This window comes from Rhinichthys klamathensis, unplaced genomic scaffold, assembly GCF_029890125.1.
Source record: "Rhinichthys klamathensis goyatoka isolate OS25496 unplaced genomic scaffold, OSU_Roscu_1.1 h1tg000014l_1, whole genome shotgun sequence".
In the NCBI taxonomy this organism is placed as follows: Eukaryota; Metazoa; Chordata; class Actinopteri; order Cypriniformes; family Leuciscidae; genus Rhinichthys; species Rhinichthys klamathensis.
Window position 1 is genome coordinate 173,109 of NW_026606566.1, and position 19,048 is coordinate 192,156.

Sequence of the window (19,048 nt, forward strand, 5' to 3'; positions counted from 1 at the left end):
AATTTCTCCTAATTTTACTGGATGAATTCCTAATCCTTGATTAAGGCTGATAGCTCACAGATAAGAGAGACGTGAAAATATGCATTTCATTTCAAGCTTTAAACGGAAACATTTACGAAAATATATTTTAGATATGACTATGAAAACTATGCCTATGAACTTTGTCAAGGCATTTTCCCAAGTGAGGAGTCACTTCCCAGAGAAACAAATTAATTGAGCTCTTCAACTGTTGAACCTCCATGTAGGAGAAATCACACAACGTGTCTGTGCACCGGAGAGCAATCTACTACATAAATGGATGAATAGCAATGCAAGTCTAAGCAGTGATCCAATATAGCTGGGTTTCATCTAGAGCATTTGATGAAAGACATTCTTGCTTATTTCTAGCAACCTCATATTGCAATGCTGTAAAACCACAAATGCAATCAGTCAGCAAATGCTTCTTTTCGAGGGGTGGTAAAGCTGGGCTGAGCTGATTTGTGTCTGATTAAAAGAATCAGAAATTTCACCTGGGGATTTGGGAGATTTCAGAGGGTATCCGTGAAAAACTCCTTGTTGCAGTGGTCCACCATATCCACGCCCACCTATGACAGACAGAATAAACTTCTAGTGTAGATCCTGTCAGATTTGCAAACAAATCCATCTTCCACACTTTCCAGATATCATTATTCTATTTATAGTGGTTGCTGTGTGCTCATGTACTAACCAGCACCTGGTACCAGACCCTGCCCAGCACCACCAGCAGCTATGGGAAAGATTCAGTCAGTCATATAGATATCATATAGCTTATTTTTAGAAGTATCACACTGCAATGACAGATGTCATTTTCATTTAGAGTTTACCTGATTTAGGCTTGAGTCCATTTCCAGTGGCTACACCAGGAAGAACACCCCGTCCATTGAAGCCTGTAGTCATGTAAATCCCAGTGATCAAACAAATTAAGGCCATGTGTGCAATTTTAATTTGGTGTTTTATCCAAATAACTTAATAGGTGGCCTGCACGAAATCTGCGACCACAGAAAGCTCCACAGATGTTTGCAGAAATCGTTCAAGTTCGACACATTTGTTTATGAGATGTCTTGGCTAATTTGATAATGGACCAATAAATGCAAGTATGTGAATGCAATGCTTCTAACCGCACAATATGCATTTCATGCACCATTTCTATGTGGGCATTAGAATAAACTGTCTTCTGTGGTCTGTTGTCTCCTTTAGGTCAATTTCTGTCATGGAGGAGCCACTGAGGTCGGAGGTCAATCTTTCTGAGCAAGTCAAGTTAAAAGGAACCGTATTTAGCTAGCTACCTGAAAAATCCATTACACACTTTAAAGGTAACAATATCACCCTTTTGAGAGTGCCAAGAATTTGTAGGTTTGCATACTTGCATATAATATGTTTCTGGCCTAGAAGTGTAGTTTCTGCAGCTCTGTTGAACATATTTTGCCATGTGTAGATCCATTTCACAGAATTCGGCATATGTTCCCCACAATCAGCACAGAAAATGTCAAAAACGTTTGCAGATTCCTTGTGGGCCTGGTGGTCAAATTACAGTACATAAACAGAGGAAAAGAACAAACCTTGTCCAGGAACAAGTCCCCCTTGATACGGACCAGGCACTCCCACTCCTGCAAAAATCAAGATTGAAAAGCTGATCTATAATGTGCATATTTACATGTATATAGGCGGGTCTATATAAATGTCCCACAGTCCCACGCTTACCTGGCACTGGAGCTTTTCCAGGTTTTGCTGCTTTCCCTCCAGGTCCAACCCCACCAGGGCCCAGTCCTTGTACACCAGTCTGAGGAATGCCAAAGCCTAACAAACAATACAAAGGCAAGACCATCATAGACTGGACTATCACTGCTAGCTATAATCATTCAAATGCACTCATGCAAAGGACGATGCCAGTAATAGCTAAATATACATTCACTGCACCTGGGAGACCAGTACCAGTTCCTCCTACACCTGGCCCTGAACAAACATTAACACACACATTTAGTCACATCATTATACACATTGAGTGCAAAGCTAGACAGCAGATATTCCATGTGATTCCTCAGTGATTTAATTTGCCTCACATGCTCCGTCCCTCTGACATGAAACAAGTCATCTTATCTGATTTCAGTGCCTGGAAGCTGATGTTTCAGGCTGTTCATTTATTTGTTTAACCCTTTTCCAACCGATATCAAACACAGAGGAACAGACATTGCATGCTGCTTTTAGATTGTGCCAAGGACAAGCTGAAGTAATGTGCTGGCCTTCGTTACACGAACACCACCAGCGGGGTCCCAGAGGGGACACGTTTGTTGATTTGGCTCATGATCTAAGTCTCCTTCATTCAAGTTCGAGCCAACTGGAGTACCATGAAAAGAGTCTTAGCCGTGTTATATGTAGTTATATGTAAGATGTGTTAAAAGGGGACTTGTATGTTTGTACTGTATGAATGGTTCTTCTGAGAATGAGGTCAGTTCTCCACCTACTCTTTCCATTTTAGTTCTTCTCTAAAGATGCTTGCCTAAAAGAAGTTTAATTTACAATGTGTTTGTACAATGAAAACGATGGAAACTCAAAGACATATATTACCGCCTTTAGGGGGCTTTACACCAGCACCTGAAACAAGAAAATCAGACTTAGAAGAGAGCTATGCAGTTTGTGTTACTTAGCCACAAAGAAAATCAAATTAATCAATAGACTTGTTGAATGAATGGCACCTCCAGGTAGACCTCCTCCAGGTAGACCTCCTCCTGGAAGACCTCCTCCTGGAAGACCACCTGGTAGCCCAGTGCCTAAAGAGAAAGCCTAATGGTTATATGTAATTACTTGACTGCACATGTGTTGACTGACTATTCACTGGAAGAGCACCTGATTTAGCCGGTTTCAGACCTCCAGCCATTGGGTAGAATCTTCCAGCACCACCATATGCGCCATAAGCCCCATAACCACCTACAGTAGGAAGGACATATAGCAACAAATTTAGAAAACCCATTTGCAAGGCATGGACATTTATAGTCAATTAGTTTGTAATGTAAGTAAAAATAAATAATAATAAGTCAATAAATAAATCAAGTTTAACTTTAGTTCTGGCAGGTCATATCAGTCAAGTTTGCATCAGCTGACTCTCAGCTGATCCACATCAGCCTATAGGAATACGACGCCTACCACAGCATCACAATTTAAGGTCCATTCAGTATAAGCAGCAAATTACCCTCCTCCAACTTTAATACATCAACTAACCCTTATTATTTTTCAACTAACATGTCAACTTACTCGACTGTTAGGTTAGGGTAAGTAGAATAAGTTGATATGTACTTGCAAAGTTACTTATAGTCAGAAGAATGTCTGTTTGGGAGCATCACAATAAAGTGTTAGCAGATATTAAGAGAGTCTACTAATACTCCGATGACTGCTAGTTGACATGTAGTTAATGTCAACTACATGAAGCTATTTGTAGATAGTACAATGTCTAAAATGGACAATCAAAATAAAGTGTAACTGAAGTAATATCTAATAGGAATAATATAACCTGAATGATTATGAATTATGATGATCTGCTCCAAACCCCTTGGTAACTGGGAGGGGCTGGATGGGAAAGAATGAAGAGAGAGAGAGAGAGAGAGAGAGAGAGAGAGAGAGAGAGAGAGAGAGAGAGAGAGAGAGAGAGAGAGAGAGAGAGAGAGAGAGAGAGAGAGAGAGAGAGAGAGAGAGAGAGAGAGAGAGAGAGAGAGAGAGAGAGAGAGTGTAAAAATGAATAAATGAGAATAAATGAAAAGAAAGTTGAGATGGAAAGTGAGGTCTCAGAGACTACAGTGGATCTTTTGGCTAAGTAAATGAGGAGTTAGGCTTTATTGAAAATTATTGCTACATTGTCCTCCTTTAACACAGAAACCCTAAACAAATGAGGTCACAAAGTTTGCATTCTTATATTATGGTAGAGGGAGGAATACAGGAATGGAAAGGATGTGCAGCAAAATGCTTTGCTTGTCAGTCTTTATTTTGCTTGTTTCCATTACAAATCTGAGAGTAGCTTTAAAATGCCCCTAAATCCTGGTATTCCAACTTCTGACACAAGAGAAAAAAAGATGAAATTTATCACAGCACTGATGGAAAACAGAGGTCACATACTCTTGCTCTCCAAGCACAGTTAATTTGTTTGCTGAGGTTCATGGACAACAGGCCACATCTCTCCACAGAACATTGCCACAGTTGTAGAGAGCTGGAGATGTAACCATATTTTGGCTTGTTATAGACTGTTAAACAGCTTGTCTACATTTGGCTCTAACCTTTTGCAATTCTTTTGGATCAGTTAAAATGTCAAACATCCACAGTCTGTTCACAGATGGTTACAAAAATGTCAAGAAGTTACTGAATCCACTGGTTACAATGTGATTTACTGAATCTGTGCATTTTTAGTTTACTGTGCATCATTTTACTACACTAAATTATCAATACTGGCAGCTCTACATTTCCAGTAACTGTGGCTTGGTCCTGCACATCCACTTCAGAGACTTTGACCTGGTCATTCTGAAACATTACATTTCTTCTGCTTTAACCTTTCAGTGGCAGACCTACTTGAGTTTTTAATGTCTTTATCTTGTTGCGGGTCTGACTTTCTGTTTATGGACACCCTGAAGACATCCTGAAGATGCCAATGCTCCAAACCATTATACTGCCCCTACTGTGCTTCACAGTCGGGATGGGTAAGTGCAGAGTTCCAATCTATCTACTTATTGGTTCACAAAACATTCTTGTTCATCCACACAGTTTTAGGCACATTTGAGGTTGGTAGAAATGTTGTTCTTGGAGAGCTGTGGCTACCTCTGTGCTGTCCTGCCAGACGGTGGACTAATGAACACTAATAAACTTTAGCCGAAAGGCCTTTAAAACCCTTAGATGCTACTCTAGGTTTTGTGACCTCCTAAAATGTCATGTTTTGCTCTTTGAGTGATTCTTGTTTGGACAACCACTCCTAGACAGAGAAACAGTGGTGTTGAAATTTTGAATTTCTTCAATTTGAACAGTATCTGTCTGATTGGTGGTGGCCCTTAAAAAAAATTCACATTGAAAAGTATCAAAAACATTTTTCTTTTCTGGAAATCTAGAGTGATGACTGGTTTCTGTGATTACGTCAACTCTAATATTGTCAGAGACATTCAGTCTTTTGTTCGTTAAGTTTCACTATCATGGATTTATGGTTTGAAAGTCTTAATTTTTCTGTGTTCTTTGTCTCATTTGTTGCTATGGTAATTAATTTAATCATCGCACCTGCTAGTAATTTTAGTTCATTATCTGTGTATATGTAGGGGCTGTTTACTCGTTTGAAAACGTTTTTGAAACCGGTCTCTGTGTAAACAGCAAAATCGCGAATCTCTGAAGACGATGACATCATGCACATGTGTATCATGTGTTCAGTCTATAGTGTTTCATCGCCATCTAGTGGCCTGGCAGCAGAATACAGCGTTTTCCTTGTAAATGGGGATCGTTTTGACAATGTCTCTTCATGGAAAACTCAAAGGAAAAACTTTTAAAACTCTATTTTAAGCGTATCGTTGTCTTGTAAACATACCCTAAATTCCCTAATTTCTCTGCCGGAGCTGTCGGTTATTATTTTTGAATTCATCCTCATCTGAACTTTTTCTATGTACTTTATTCACTGAGATCGTGACAACCATGCTGTTCAGGCTTAAATAAGATTTCCCAAAGAAATAGGAAAGAAAGCCTGGTCTCCATGATTCTTATTTTTTTCTGACAACAAAGCACTTGAACACAACAAATTTGCCAAAATTAAAAAAATGTGTGTATTGGTTGTTTTGATACTTTATCTAGACAAAAATCCCAAGAATAGTGATGTAAAGTCCGATTCATTTCCGTGAACTGGTTCTTTCGGACAGTTCATTTCAATGAACCGGTTCCTTATGTCATCAAGCAATGTTGGCACTACGCATTTATGACAATCAAATAAAGTAATTTGTGTCAATGCATATTGAAAAATTATTTGTGTCAATGCATATTGCTGATTATTGCCTTTCATTCGTGTTTGTGATCACAGTTTCATTTGCGGATCCTTTATGTCGATATGACTGATCAATATTGAGTAGCTTACATCTTGGATCCATTTTTTTTAAGTTTCGCACCAACAGCATACATTACAGACATGCATAAACGTGGATATGTTCTACATGTCTAAAGTATATAGAAAGAATAAACCAGTCTTTTACACTCCTTGATTTTGCTTAACAACTTATAATATCACAAATATATATTTAATATAACAAATATAATCTGAATGCAAAATAAACTATTGTAAAATGTATTTACATCTCTTGACAGAAAGGTTTTTGCAGGTTTTAATAAAATGTTATTTACAGTAATAACAATAGTCATAACAAGCATATTTCCAGTACATGCCTCAGGCTTGCATAGTATTGCCAATTCACTCATCAGACTCCTCGGTAATCCTCTGCAAACTTCGACAATTGGTTGAACCGGCTCATTTGGTTCTTTTTGAGTCGGACGTGCTACTTCGACTTGTGCATCTTGCGTCATCAACCCGGAACTAAAATTCGATTCAGTTCGATTAATAAACCGGCTCAACCGGTTACTTCCTATGAACCAGCTCAAAAGAAAGATTCCTTCAAGAAGCAAACCTCGCTACTCAAGAATGCAGAAAACTATTAAAGGTTCACTTCACACATTTTCTTTCACAACTATACTTATTAAAAAGTCTACACCCATTTCTTCCATTAGTTGCAGAATGGAATCAATGAACAATCAATTGAAAAACTGACACTTCTGTGCAAGTATTTGAATGAATGCTTTCCCAGACAGTCTAATATTGTGGTGTCAATTATTTCCAACACAGGCTCATCCAGTGAGGTTTCCAGTGCAGTTTCCAACTTCTATTTCTTTGCCCACAATTAAGTGAAATAAGTGAAAATAGTAAATTGGCCAGACTTTATGACAAAATGTGGACTATGTCCTACTAGCAGATCTAAATTCACAGATGTTTATATGGTTGTCAATAAATATGGTTGTCAAAACATTGTTTTTTTTTCTAATTATTGGATACTGACAGAATATCCTAAATACATTTTAGCTTTGATAAGATTTCCCCAAGGAATAAGCAAAAATGGTGTCCTCCATGATTCATATTCTTTCCGACAACAAAGCATTTGCATGTGACAAATTTTATTATTTGTAATTATTAATATGTAAATAATAAGTAAAATACCCAATAGCACCGTCATTTCATTTTGCAGAGATGACACCAAATGTATGAAAAAATATGACTAGTCACTGGTCGGTCAGCCGGACATAAATAAGTGGACAGTTCTAGGCCAGAATAGGCTGTAAAAATGGGCCAAAAGCTAGGCCACGTGACACTACAGTAAATCCTACTAGCAAATCAAAACTCAGAGCCGGAAAAATGTGGAATGCTCTTGGACTAACTGTGGCTAATGTCTGTTTGTTCATTATTATCTCAAATATTTAGCTGAACCTGTTGACCTGTTTCTTAGCGCATATAATCTTCTCTAATATATCAGTCAGAGCAACTCTCAGACGTGTGGATCAGACACCCAGACAGGTGCGTCTGCCATTAGCTAATGATGCACTCCCCTGGTTTCCCGGTGTCAGACAGCAAACCTCCCTCAAGCACTATGAGTACTGCTTAGGCAAGGCAACTATTCCTGATGAATGTGAAGACCGTCCAAGTGCAGCTCGAATATAGCTTAGCTTACTCTCCTTATTTCCACAAAGCCCAGAGTGCATGAGGTTATCGAAACATAACTCTGCCCACTCAAAAACTTAAAGAGGAGGACAGAAGAAGCAGCATATACTTTTTTTGAACAGAAAGTAGAGCAAACCACCACTGAATGTTTAAGCTGGATGCTATTTTGTCAAAGACAATAACCTGTATATGTGAAAATGTTAGATGGGAGGGACTTAGCATACCTTAAGTTTCAGTTATTGTGGCGTATTGTCCAGGGTTAGATAAGGTTTAGGGTTAGCCTACACCAAAAATGGGATTGCCATGGTGCCTCCAGAGTTTTGGTACTTTTTTTGGAAGTGACAACTCATTAGTGGTGTCAGAAACATAAACTCAATGTTAATGTGTTAATCTGCACCAACCCTGAACCTGAATCTGCTTCACTAATTAAGCTGGGTACATTACAGCTAGCCTGCAACTAGATGTTCTATGTCTATGAAAACTATTTTATAAAACCTGGTACAAAGTATATGTTTCTTGTTGAAGAAAGTCAATTAATTTATATTCTATTTTTGATCTAAATAAAAAGATATAGATTTAATCAAAATAATATGTAGTAAAAATTATTTATTTTCTCTAATCAAATAGATATAGATTTAATTAAACAATTGTTTCTAATTTTTTAAAATACAAGTTAATAGAAATTATTTGTTTTTTTTGAACAAACAAAAATATATGAATTTAATAAAACATAATTCCCATTAAGAAACACTTCATATTTAATCTTACCAGAATCTAATAAAAAAAAACATCAATAAATTTGCATTACATCGATATGTATTAACTTATTATACATTACTTCCACACATCCACAATTTCATTACTCAAGTGTCAGATTTTTTTACTTTTAAGAGCTGGCAAACATTGGCATTAGACCCAGATAGCAAGCCACCATCGTAACAATGTTAAATCAATGTTAATGTGTCGATGTTAACTGCATTGAATCAACATAAAAAAAATGTACTATTTTGAAATTTTATCCCAAAATCAATGGTAACGGAATTGAATGTTACAATGTGATGTTGGAATGTTACAATGTGATGTGATGGCCTTTGGGATTAAAATAGCCCCACATCATCACACACCCTTCACCACACCTAGATATTGGCATGGGTTTATTTCAGTTAGCCTAATAGCTGGTTTGATTTGCATTGAGAGATGATCTTATGGAAAGTACCCCATGCTGATCTCTAGGTATGGTGAAGGGTGTGCGATGATGTGGGCTATTTTAATTCCAAAGGCTAAGTGAACTTGATCAGGATGCATAGTATCCTGGATCCATGAAATAACTGGCCTTTAAAAATAAAACTCTGCCTGCCTCTATGGGAATTTAACATAGGGGTGTCCAGACTTATGCCCCCTGTATTTTAAGGAAGAACATTTATTTATTTACAATACATTATTCATTCACAAAGAAAATTGGTGTCCTTAAAGGTTGGATTTTTCCTCATTTTTTAAATTAAGGCATTAAGATCATTTTCCAAAAGATGATTTTTTTTATTACTCTTTTGAGTCAACTTTAGCATGGGTGTGTTCACTTATGCTAAGCACTGTATATGGATAATGTATGTGAATTAATTTCCATTGGTGTCATTTGTTATATAGACATGTTATAAGGTACTATTCACCAGTCTTGCAGACGGTGGAAAGATGTCATTTCATCATAAAAGATGGAAAATGTAATCCAGTACTCTCTCCTTTGATGTCTGAATGATTTCTTTCGAGCAAGACTTGGGTACTGACAACTAGACAGGGCACTATTTGGTGATTGCAATTGTCTGGTCCTTGTTTAGATTTATCAAGTATGAAATGATCAAGACAGTAGCATGCCTTCAGTTTTCAAAGCATGTGGCCATCCAACCTGTCTAGGTTTGTAGTGCTGGGTGCCAATATGTGAACGACAGGTGTAAAGACATTTCATATGAGAAAGAACAATTCATCAATGATTTCGTTTTAATACAAAACACCATTTGGGCAGAGTCCACATGAGAGTGGGATTGTTAAAAGCAGCAGATAAAGAGATTTAGGAGTAAGGAGCAGAAGCAAAATTTAATCTACACCCACAAACCCCCTCCAACCCTCTACCCGTTCTCGCTGGAGCAGCTGGACAAGCCTGAAGATTTAATTTAAGAGAGCAGAGAATTCCGTGGCCCTCGTCCATGTAACTGACGGCAACTGCAGTGAACCGACAACAGCATCCTGGAATTCAAATGCAACGGAATTCTAGTGAGATTATTGGAAGGATCTCAGATCCAGTCATTTCCACTGACCTGTGAGCCTGGATACCTCGTGAACCCTACGGCAAGTAAATGGCCAGTTACCAAATTAAAGGAAGAAAAAATAAAGGCCTGCATAGTCCTTTCCTTTTCACATGACAAAAAAAAAGAAGTAAAAACAGACAGTTCTTCTGTTAGAGGGTCCAAGGATGACATCAACAACCGCATGCTGGCTCATTCACATTCATTGGTGATTGTCAGACAGTCTCTAGATCTTCTTGTTCCGAAGCATGAAAACTTGCATTCTTTGGGCATTTCTATACTGCTAAAATAAGTCAAAATACTGCTACTTCCCTTCAACAAGGAGCTGTTTCAATTTCTGAACAGATTCTTCAACTCACTTAATGTTCTGTAGATATGAAATGTTTTGAGAAAGCTGTGATTGGAGGCCATTCGAGGTGAACCCCTGGAAGCTCAGATCCCCTAAAGAGAGCTATTCTCAACTGAGCTGTTCCAAGACTGAGTGACATTAATTGAGATTCCACAACTATTTCCAGCCTTTGGAATCCAATGTAAAAGAGACATCATAAGGACATCAACACTACGAGCAACATAGCGAACTATAAAACACTCACCCCATGTGTTCTGAAACTAGAAGTGTTTTATTTCAAACCTCTACGTTGGTATTTCCTTGTGAGCGACTGCCACTGCAATGGAGACTTCTAATTAAACATCCATCACTGATTCTTTAGACATCTTTTTTTTATATTTTCTTCTCATTGTGCAGAATTTCCTGCAATTAATTCCGCTTAATCTACAGACACTAATATAAACTTGGTTTGTAGACAATTTCAGTGGTAAATGTACTATCTACTTTACACTATAAGAAACTATGAAAATCTCTAATTTGACGTAAACTCTTTGAATGGCCGTGATTCAATATCTGACCAAAAGCAACAACGTCATTATTATACATCCATACATAACTACGACTGCTGTTTCATTTATTTTGCATACTCTATTTTGATGTTTTCATTCTTGCATCTGTCGAACCGCTTATAGCCAATGTCCCATAGTGTATTGATTTTCATGCTCAATCGAGGGAAAATGAGACCAGTCATGACAACAGCAAAACAGCGATCAAAAGAAATGATCCATTGCAACAATACCAGCCATATCTGCTACTGAACCTTTTGTTTACTGTCATTCATTTTAAAGTGTAACTGCATGTCTCATACACTTTGACTATATATGGTGAATGTGATTTGACTAAGTACAACATGTTCCTGGATCAACATCTTAGCTGATCCTGGAACAACATTCCATTTAACCAATCAGATTTGAGGGAAAAGTTTTGGCTTACAATTAGGGCTAGGTGCTTCTACATCAGTGTTATTCACCATCATTTCCCTCTGATTTAAGGGATAAGTTATGTGTAGGGTTAGGCTTAGGGGTAGGGTTAGGTCTAACATTTTCAGACAGGAATGTTGTTCCAGGATCAACAAAATATGTCTTACTTACAAAATCACGGAGACCATGAGGTAGCTACCCTAATTTGTTGTTTGGTGGATATATATGACTTCATCTTCAGCTGTATAGTTTAAAACATGGTGACAGCCAAACGCTGACATTGTGGCTTTATTTCAAGACATCATTTGTCACAAACAGAAAGACATGCTTATGAAATGTTTATGTTTTATGACAGAGTGCACTGGGGTGAAACGCCATCTGCTTCTGTCATCGTTTTTCATGCAATTCCAGAAATATGCCACAAACACACTCAATCCATACCATCCCGCTAGGCAGAACACGGACATATCACCCCGGATGGGTTTACAGTGCAGTCTGAGCTGGCACAGACCAACTGATCATTTATTTCCATTATTTATCACAAAGAACGGTATTGTGCAAATCAAAGTCGAAAATGTCAATGCAAGAGCCAACTGTGGCGGTCTGATCAGTTGGCGAAGCGTGAAACATGTCCCAGATGGCTCACATATGCATGAGGTTTGTGCATGTTGAATACTTTTCTGACAAGTCAGGGCTGAGATATGATATGACCAATAAACAGAGATCACATGATCACTCTTGCTCCTCACAAGAACCAGGGGTTTACAGTTACTGAGAAATAAATGTGTAATTAAATTACAGTTACTTATGAAAATGTTAACGATTACAAAGAGGGCTGCATCTGAACACCTTCTGTAAAAAGCTAGAACATGTTGAATAATATTAATTTGTAGCTTTGCCTGTTTTTGATGTGCTCCTTGCCTCCTGCCATTGAAAGGCTGTTTAGTAAAGCAATGCTATTTTGATGCTTTTGATTGGTTCTCTTTTTTGAATTTGCAGCGCACCAAATCTGCCAATTACATCAATCCACATTGCCGCTGAAAGCTTTAGGCTAACCTGTCTGAAAGTTGCCACCATGGTGAGGGATAAAAATGTGTTCCAGCGCTGGAAATAGATATGCAAAGATTTGATTTCAAAAACAGTATATTAAACTATTTCTTATTATGATTTTGAATCTGTATTTAACCTCAGAACGATCTCAAAGTAAAAATAAGTGCTTATTTTGTGGTAGCTGTGCTTTAAAATTAAATTATTACAATCTTAATTCAAGTGAAATTTTGAAATTCTGACAGTTATCAGTGTTGAGTAGTACTTTAAGGTTAACCCTGCCTGGTTTAAATGTTTGAAAATGATTAACTGTTAAAAAAAATTGTTAGAAATTTTAAAAAGTTATCAAATGTAATCAGTTACATTACCTATTACATTTGATAACTTTTTTAAATTTCTAAAAAAAATTTTTACTTTATTATTACTTTACTTTAATTTATTATTTACTTTAATAAAGTAATTAAAATGTTACACTACTTATTACATTTTAAATAAGGTAACTTGTAATCAGTTACTAATTACATTTCCAAAGTAACCTTCCCAACACTGAACACAATAAACTCCAATAAGCTCCGCGAAGCGGGAGAGAGTGGCTGACCGAGGATGGTCCAAACCAATCCTATGATCAGCCAATCATTGGTTTAAGAGCTTTTAAGCCATTTCAGCGCGATAAGACGCTAAAGAGAACTTAACTCATACAGGCATGAAACGGTTAACCAGTAAACACATCATCAGAGAAGAGAAGAGATGTGACTGGAAGATTGTTCATTTGATTCAAGATTACGAGGGCGCATGAATTTAAAACAATGATAATGCGCCCAGTTAAATAATTTAGAAAAAAAACAATGCAACATTCAATTTAAAAAATCTGAATTTTTATTTCATGGTGACTTTAATGTTAATAACAGAGCCAAGTAAAAAGAGAAAATCACTCACTGCTCTTGACTGAATTACTTTAAAAAGTAGCTTTAATAAGGATTCATCTAAAATGAATCTATACAGAGAAAACAATGCTGTGTTGTTTTACATTTGATTTAGTATCAATTTCAGTAACTTTTAGTACTGAAGTACTTTAGTACTTTCAGTAAAAATTTTTAGTACTTCTTACCTGAAATAATTGATTTGTTCTTTGTTGTATTGTGTTTATTTTTGCAATTGCTTGTAATTTATTTTATTGTATTACTACTGACTATTTACTTTGTCTTTAATCATGTTTAAACTTTATCCCCCAGTTTCACAGACAAGGCTAAAGTCTAGTCCCAGACTAAAATGCAACTTGCACTGATATACTGTATCTTAAAATATGTCAGTGCCATTATTTTGTCTCAAAATGCACACCTGTAATTTTTTAAAGCATATTTATAAAAGCTAATTAAATGTCCTGGCTTAATCTAAGCCCTGTCTGTGAAACCATGCCCAGATTAGTTAGGCTAAAAGTTTAAGTTGTGTAAAAACTGAAATCGAGAACTGTGGTATTTAAAATGTTGATGTCATGGCCTTTTTTATAAAAAAAAAAAATGTTACAGAGGTTACATGGGTCAAAACATTTTTTTTGTAGGGCCTGTAAAAAAAGTCCTATACGTTGAGCCCTGCTATATTAAAAGCACAGCTACTAAATGTAACATTTATCATGTACATTTAAATATTGTTATTATTATTATTATGTGAATATTTATTAAATGACTTTATATGATGATTGTTTTAAGTTCACTTAAATTGAAAGTTGTTATATTTTGTAAAGCCTATTAAATGTAAAAAATGTACTGTAATGTTGAATGGCTATAATTACTCAATTCATTCCCAGAAATTTAGGAACAAATATTGGGGGTTTTTTTATCTTGAAATTATTATATATAATATTCATGTCATGGGACAACATCTACATGGTACTCGTCCAAAAGTATCCATGCTTGAACAGTTCATGTTTTAAGAAATGGGAAAAGCATTGTCAACAAATCTTTGAAACTGTATTTGGGGAATAACCTTGTCTCATGAAGACATGCTGTTTCCCCCGCCTAATTTATTGCATCCACATTGCATTGAGAAATGAATTCCAAATCTGACACAATTTTTCCTTCCTTTTACTTATTGGTTATTTATTTCCAGCGTCACACTTTACACACATCTCTTCTTCCATTAATGATGCATGCATGCTTTATGGCCGTGTGTCACTACTCAGGAAGGGAACTAAGAAGAAAAGACTTCTTGTTTTATGCTAAATCATACTCTAATAGTAGAACACTGTTATGATGATGACCACATTGTTGTGAAAAGCATTTGTTTTTTTGGAACTGTGCTCTTCCAAAGCGGTTGCGCAAGACTGATGAAACGAAAAGTGATCTCCAGCATCTTGAAACCGTTTGACTCTGACATGGCTCAATGTAAACATACAACCATATCATCAGGAGTGAGAATGAACTCTAAGGACTTGTTTGCAAATTTTGCTTTAGGAGCATATTGTCTGCACCTGGGGACGAGCACAGGAAGTGATGCGTGGCTCCTGCGGGAGTTGGAGGATGTCAGTGTGGACTCTGCAACATGAGGATCAGCCATTATTCACAATCAGAGGCCAGAAGCGAGCAGTTTGAGGACAGGTCTGAGCCAGCTAATGAAAAGCACATGTGCTTCACAAGACTCGCTGGCTCTTCCCTGCTCATCTGCCTGGCCCACACCCTTCATTCTCTCTGCATTTACCCCTCGCTCCCTTTCAAGTCTGAAACAAACTGGCTCCTCTCACTGAGACAATAGAAAAGCATGTGGAAAGCAAAACCTGACATACTTTCTCAGGGTTCTGCTGTTCTGGTTTCTGTACAGATCAAAACAAAATCTGGTTTTGAGATCAGGTGACTAAATAAAATGCAGCTGCCTGTTTAGCCATTGCAAAATTAATCCAATAAATTAAATGCAAAAAGTATTGCGAGCCAAGTCTTTCCTCGTCACCTCCAATCTAAGCATGATGTTTATAAGATCAAACTCAAGCACATGTGCAATGAAGAAAACCGCCCACAGTTTCAGGTCATGCAAGCTATGTGACAAGAAGTTGCTATTCACCCAAAATGAGCCATTTTGTACAGCGTTGGCAGTGGGAAGCAACGCAGAATCCTCCTTTGCTTCAGGCACTGGGGCTATCTGATGGTTTCCAAAAGTTACCCTCTCCAATTTCAACAGTTCATCACAACAATGATGACAGGCTTCACAATTAGCTCTGTTTTTCAAGGCCTCGCATAAGTCAAGCTCATGACTCATATCACTCGTCTCAGCCATCACATTGCTTTAATTAAACACCAGGTATCTGTTCGCTGTCTATGTGTTCACAGGATTCGCCATGCATACAGTAGATGTTTTTCAATACTGTCTGCGAAGGCTTATAAGTAATCCCAAGATTTACAATAGGTACACTGGAAATTATAAACCATGATGTACTATCAGGCACTTGAATCACACACATACTTTGCTGATGACCTTTTGATTATAGTTGCTACACCATTATACAATGGTTATGACCTCTTATGGTAGAGCAGATGGTATAGGGGAAGCAAACAATCTTTCATTTACTGTATAATTTCTGCTATCAACTGAAATAAATCAGTCATTATAGAAGAACTATAAGTCAAATAACAAATGTACAGTTGTGAACCATAAAGAACCCATTTACAGCTTTTTAAAGCATCTGGTTTAGCCAAAGTGGCTCAAAGTAAACATTTTATCAGTGAGCCTAAATGCTAGAAAAGTTTTCATTGTAAATAAATGGTCAGTAAAAACAAAGTGCTTTGAGAAAATTTTGATTTTCTTCCCCAGAATAAAGTAAATATTATAGGATCTTAAAAAATGTGTGAATCTGGTTAGACAGGGGGCCCATTCCACTGATAAAGAAAAGTTAGCCACGGGGCCCAGAAATCCCAGCGGCACCCCTGCATCCATCAATTCTCCAAACGGCTTTATGTATGGTCTCCGGTTTAATGAACTTGTCTATTTAAATGTACATGCAAACCCTCCAAACGTCCATAAAAGCAGCCCTGAGACAGAACTGTTCTGAACCAGGAAGTGGTGATCGTACACCACTCCATCCACCAGAGGAGGACCGGGTGGAGAATCTTTTGTTTCAATTAAAAGAGTGCTTTTCTGTCAGGGTTTTACAGCCCTTACTTGGGATTTGGGTGAGTCTTGAACCTGGCCCTGCACAAGGTGCATTCTGATGTGTATTTTCCCCCAAGATTGGTTCGTGGGAATTGACCGAAAGGATTTGTGTTTCCACGTTTTGATTTCCCCTCGACACAGAACGTTTCTTCGGTTTGCTTTCGAGGGTTGGTCGTACCAGTACAAGGTCCTCCTCTTTGGGCTTTCCCTGTCTCCCCTTTTTTATAAAGTCGGCTGCCCTTGACCTGTTATGGGAAGTGGGCATTCGCATTCTCAACTATCTCGATGTCTGGCTCATTCTGGCTCACTCTTGAGATTTGTGAACACAGTGACCTGGTGCTCAGGCACCTCAGCCTTCTGGGGCTATGGGTCAACTGGGAGAAGAGCAAGTTCTCCCTGTGCAGAACAAGGAGTGCTCTAAGAACAAGTGTCCAGGCACGTTGTTGTCACAACGGACAACAAGAATGGGCTGGGGTGTTGTATGCAATGGGCACAGAGCCTCTGGCTCCTGGAAAGGACCATGACTGCAGTGGCATATCCATTGCCCTGAGTTGTTGGCAGTGCTGCTCACCCTACGCCAGTTTCAGGGCAAGCATAGGTCCGGATGATTTATTTAATACATGAACATACAAGGGCCAGAACATGACCAACTGGTGGTCAATAAATGAATGGGGATTCAAATTCTGTGAAAATCTGTGTAGCTCTCTGCAGAGTTCTGCTGGTACAGAATGTGTGTAATCCTACCCATTATCTACCATTTGAGGGAAATACAGGAACACACAGCCATGACTGATTTTGAATTTGGTCAACTGCTAAACTGCGGGCACTGAGCACATTCAGATACTTCCTTACATCCAATCTAATCTCAAATGTTTTCTGAGGATTCTGTTCATGCTAGGTCATGTGCTCCACATCAGCTATATGTGAGGCCTGGGGTCCGAATGCCGTCTGCTTTTCCTCAGATCTGTAAAGTATTTTTACCTCAAAGATGAAAAGCGAAAGATTAGACAATTATCTCCTTCTTCACTCCAACAATCACAGCCAAAGACAACTTCCACTGCAAAATCTGATATCGGGGAGTTTATAAGCTCTTTCAGAGTGAAAAGGTCTTTCTCAGAGGAGCCAGTGAGCTGCTCCAAAGTTGATCGAGCCTGGTTACATTTGTTTAATTCCTTATCTCTCCAAACATGTCGCTGGAATCGGCACTGCTTTAGGAAATTCAATTATACCCGAATGGGGCTAATGCACCAATAGTGCTTGGTTTGACAGAGAAAGCAACAATATTTACATTACAGTATCAGAATGGGTCCAGTTGCACTTGGTAGGCGCCAAGATTTCCACATATTGTATTGCCCGTGTTCCAATAACACAATCAGCGCTGATGCCCCATTGTTTGAGTAGCACTGATGTAAGTTTACAATCATTTACTCAGCTGGGCTGAAAACGATCAGGTCGCCCACTCAAAAAAAAAAAGAAGGATATTCTGACCATAGGTAAAAGCCAGTAGCCTATTTAAAAGTGTACTGAAGAAACATGGCAATATTCTTACTTATTTCAAAACATAGAATCAAGAATACTCTGATCAACTCTGTTTATATATATATATATAAACTGGTGCTTGAATCAATCAATATAATTTTGGAAATATTTTGGAAATACTAATATTTCTTGAGCATCAACTCATCATTTCTGAAGGATCATGTGACACTGAAGACTGGAGTAATGATGCTGAACATTCAGCTTTGATCACAGGAATAAATTACATTTTAAAATATATTAACATAGAACAGAGTTTTTAAAAATGTGATATTTCATAATATTACTGATTTGACTATTTTTTCATCAAATAAATGCCGCGTTGATAACTTTTTTAAACCTTCTAAACTTTTTTCCTTACAAAATTCTACATTACAACATTGCAACATTACAAAATCTTGCTTTTGAATCGTAGTGTACAGTATAGTGAATACTACGGTATGCATATGTTAAACTTTACTATGGTGTATTTGAATGATTTAGTACCACCATTACAACACTTACCATGGCACCACCACAGTCATTTTTTGTAAGGGTAGTGATACAAATTTCATGACATTACTCTGGCTTGCTACATTATACAATTGTTATTGCTGAAAATCTTTTTAATTGCTTTGCTAATTAAGTGTACAGATCGGCATACTTGTAAGCAAGCAATTAAGTGTCCTTGTATGAATGACCTTGAATAGCTCTTACCAGCTCCATAACCTCCAGCCCCTAAAGCTCCAGTTTGAGCACCAGTCCCAGCAGCTCCTCCATATCCTCCTGCTGAACAAGAGCGTAGTTCATTAGTTTCTGAAACGCTTGATCTGTGTCTGCTCAAGTAGCACACATTACACACATGGCAAGATATGACTTCACTGACTGCCACACAGGTGAACTTTGACTTGTATGGGTGTTATATGAGTAACTCTTACTGATATAGTCGGGCAGTAAACACACTTAACAATAGCTGGCGAGTTTGAGAACTGATGATAAGACAGTGGTGTTATCAACC

The 19,048-nt window shown here is 37.7% G+C and overlaps 1 protein-coding gene across 1 annotated transcript in view; it reads right to left on the bottom strand.

Moving 5' to 3' along the window:
• elna (elastin a) overlaps window positions 1–19,048 on the bottom strand; it is a 76,123-nt gene that overhangs the window by 35,682 nt on the left and 21,393 nt on the right. The window contains exons 5-14 of the mRNA XM_056270710.1: window positions 18,748–18,819; window positions 2,863–2,943; window positions 2,712–2,786; window positions 2,584–2,610; window positions 1,936–1,971; window positions 1,720–1,815; window positions 1,578–1,625; window positions 843–905; window positions 707–745; window positions 510–584 (exon numbers count right to left, since the gene is read on the bottom strand). Of these exons, the coding sequence (XP_056126685.1) occupies window positions 510–584; window positions 707–745; window positions 843–905; window positions 1,578–1,625; window positions 1,720–1,815; window positions 1,936–1,971; window positions 2,584–2,610; window positions 2,712–2,786; window positions 2,863–2,943; window positions 18,748–18,819 (612 nt within the window). The remainder of the gene's footprint in view (window positions 1–509; window positions 585–706; window positions 746–842; window positions 906–1,577; window positions 1,626–1,719; window positions 1,816–1,935; window positions 1,972–2,583; window positions 2,611–2,711; window positions 2,787–2,862; window positions 2,944–18,747; window positions 18,820–19,048) is intronic.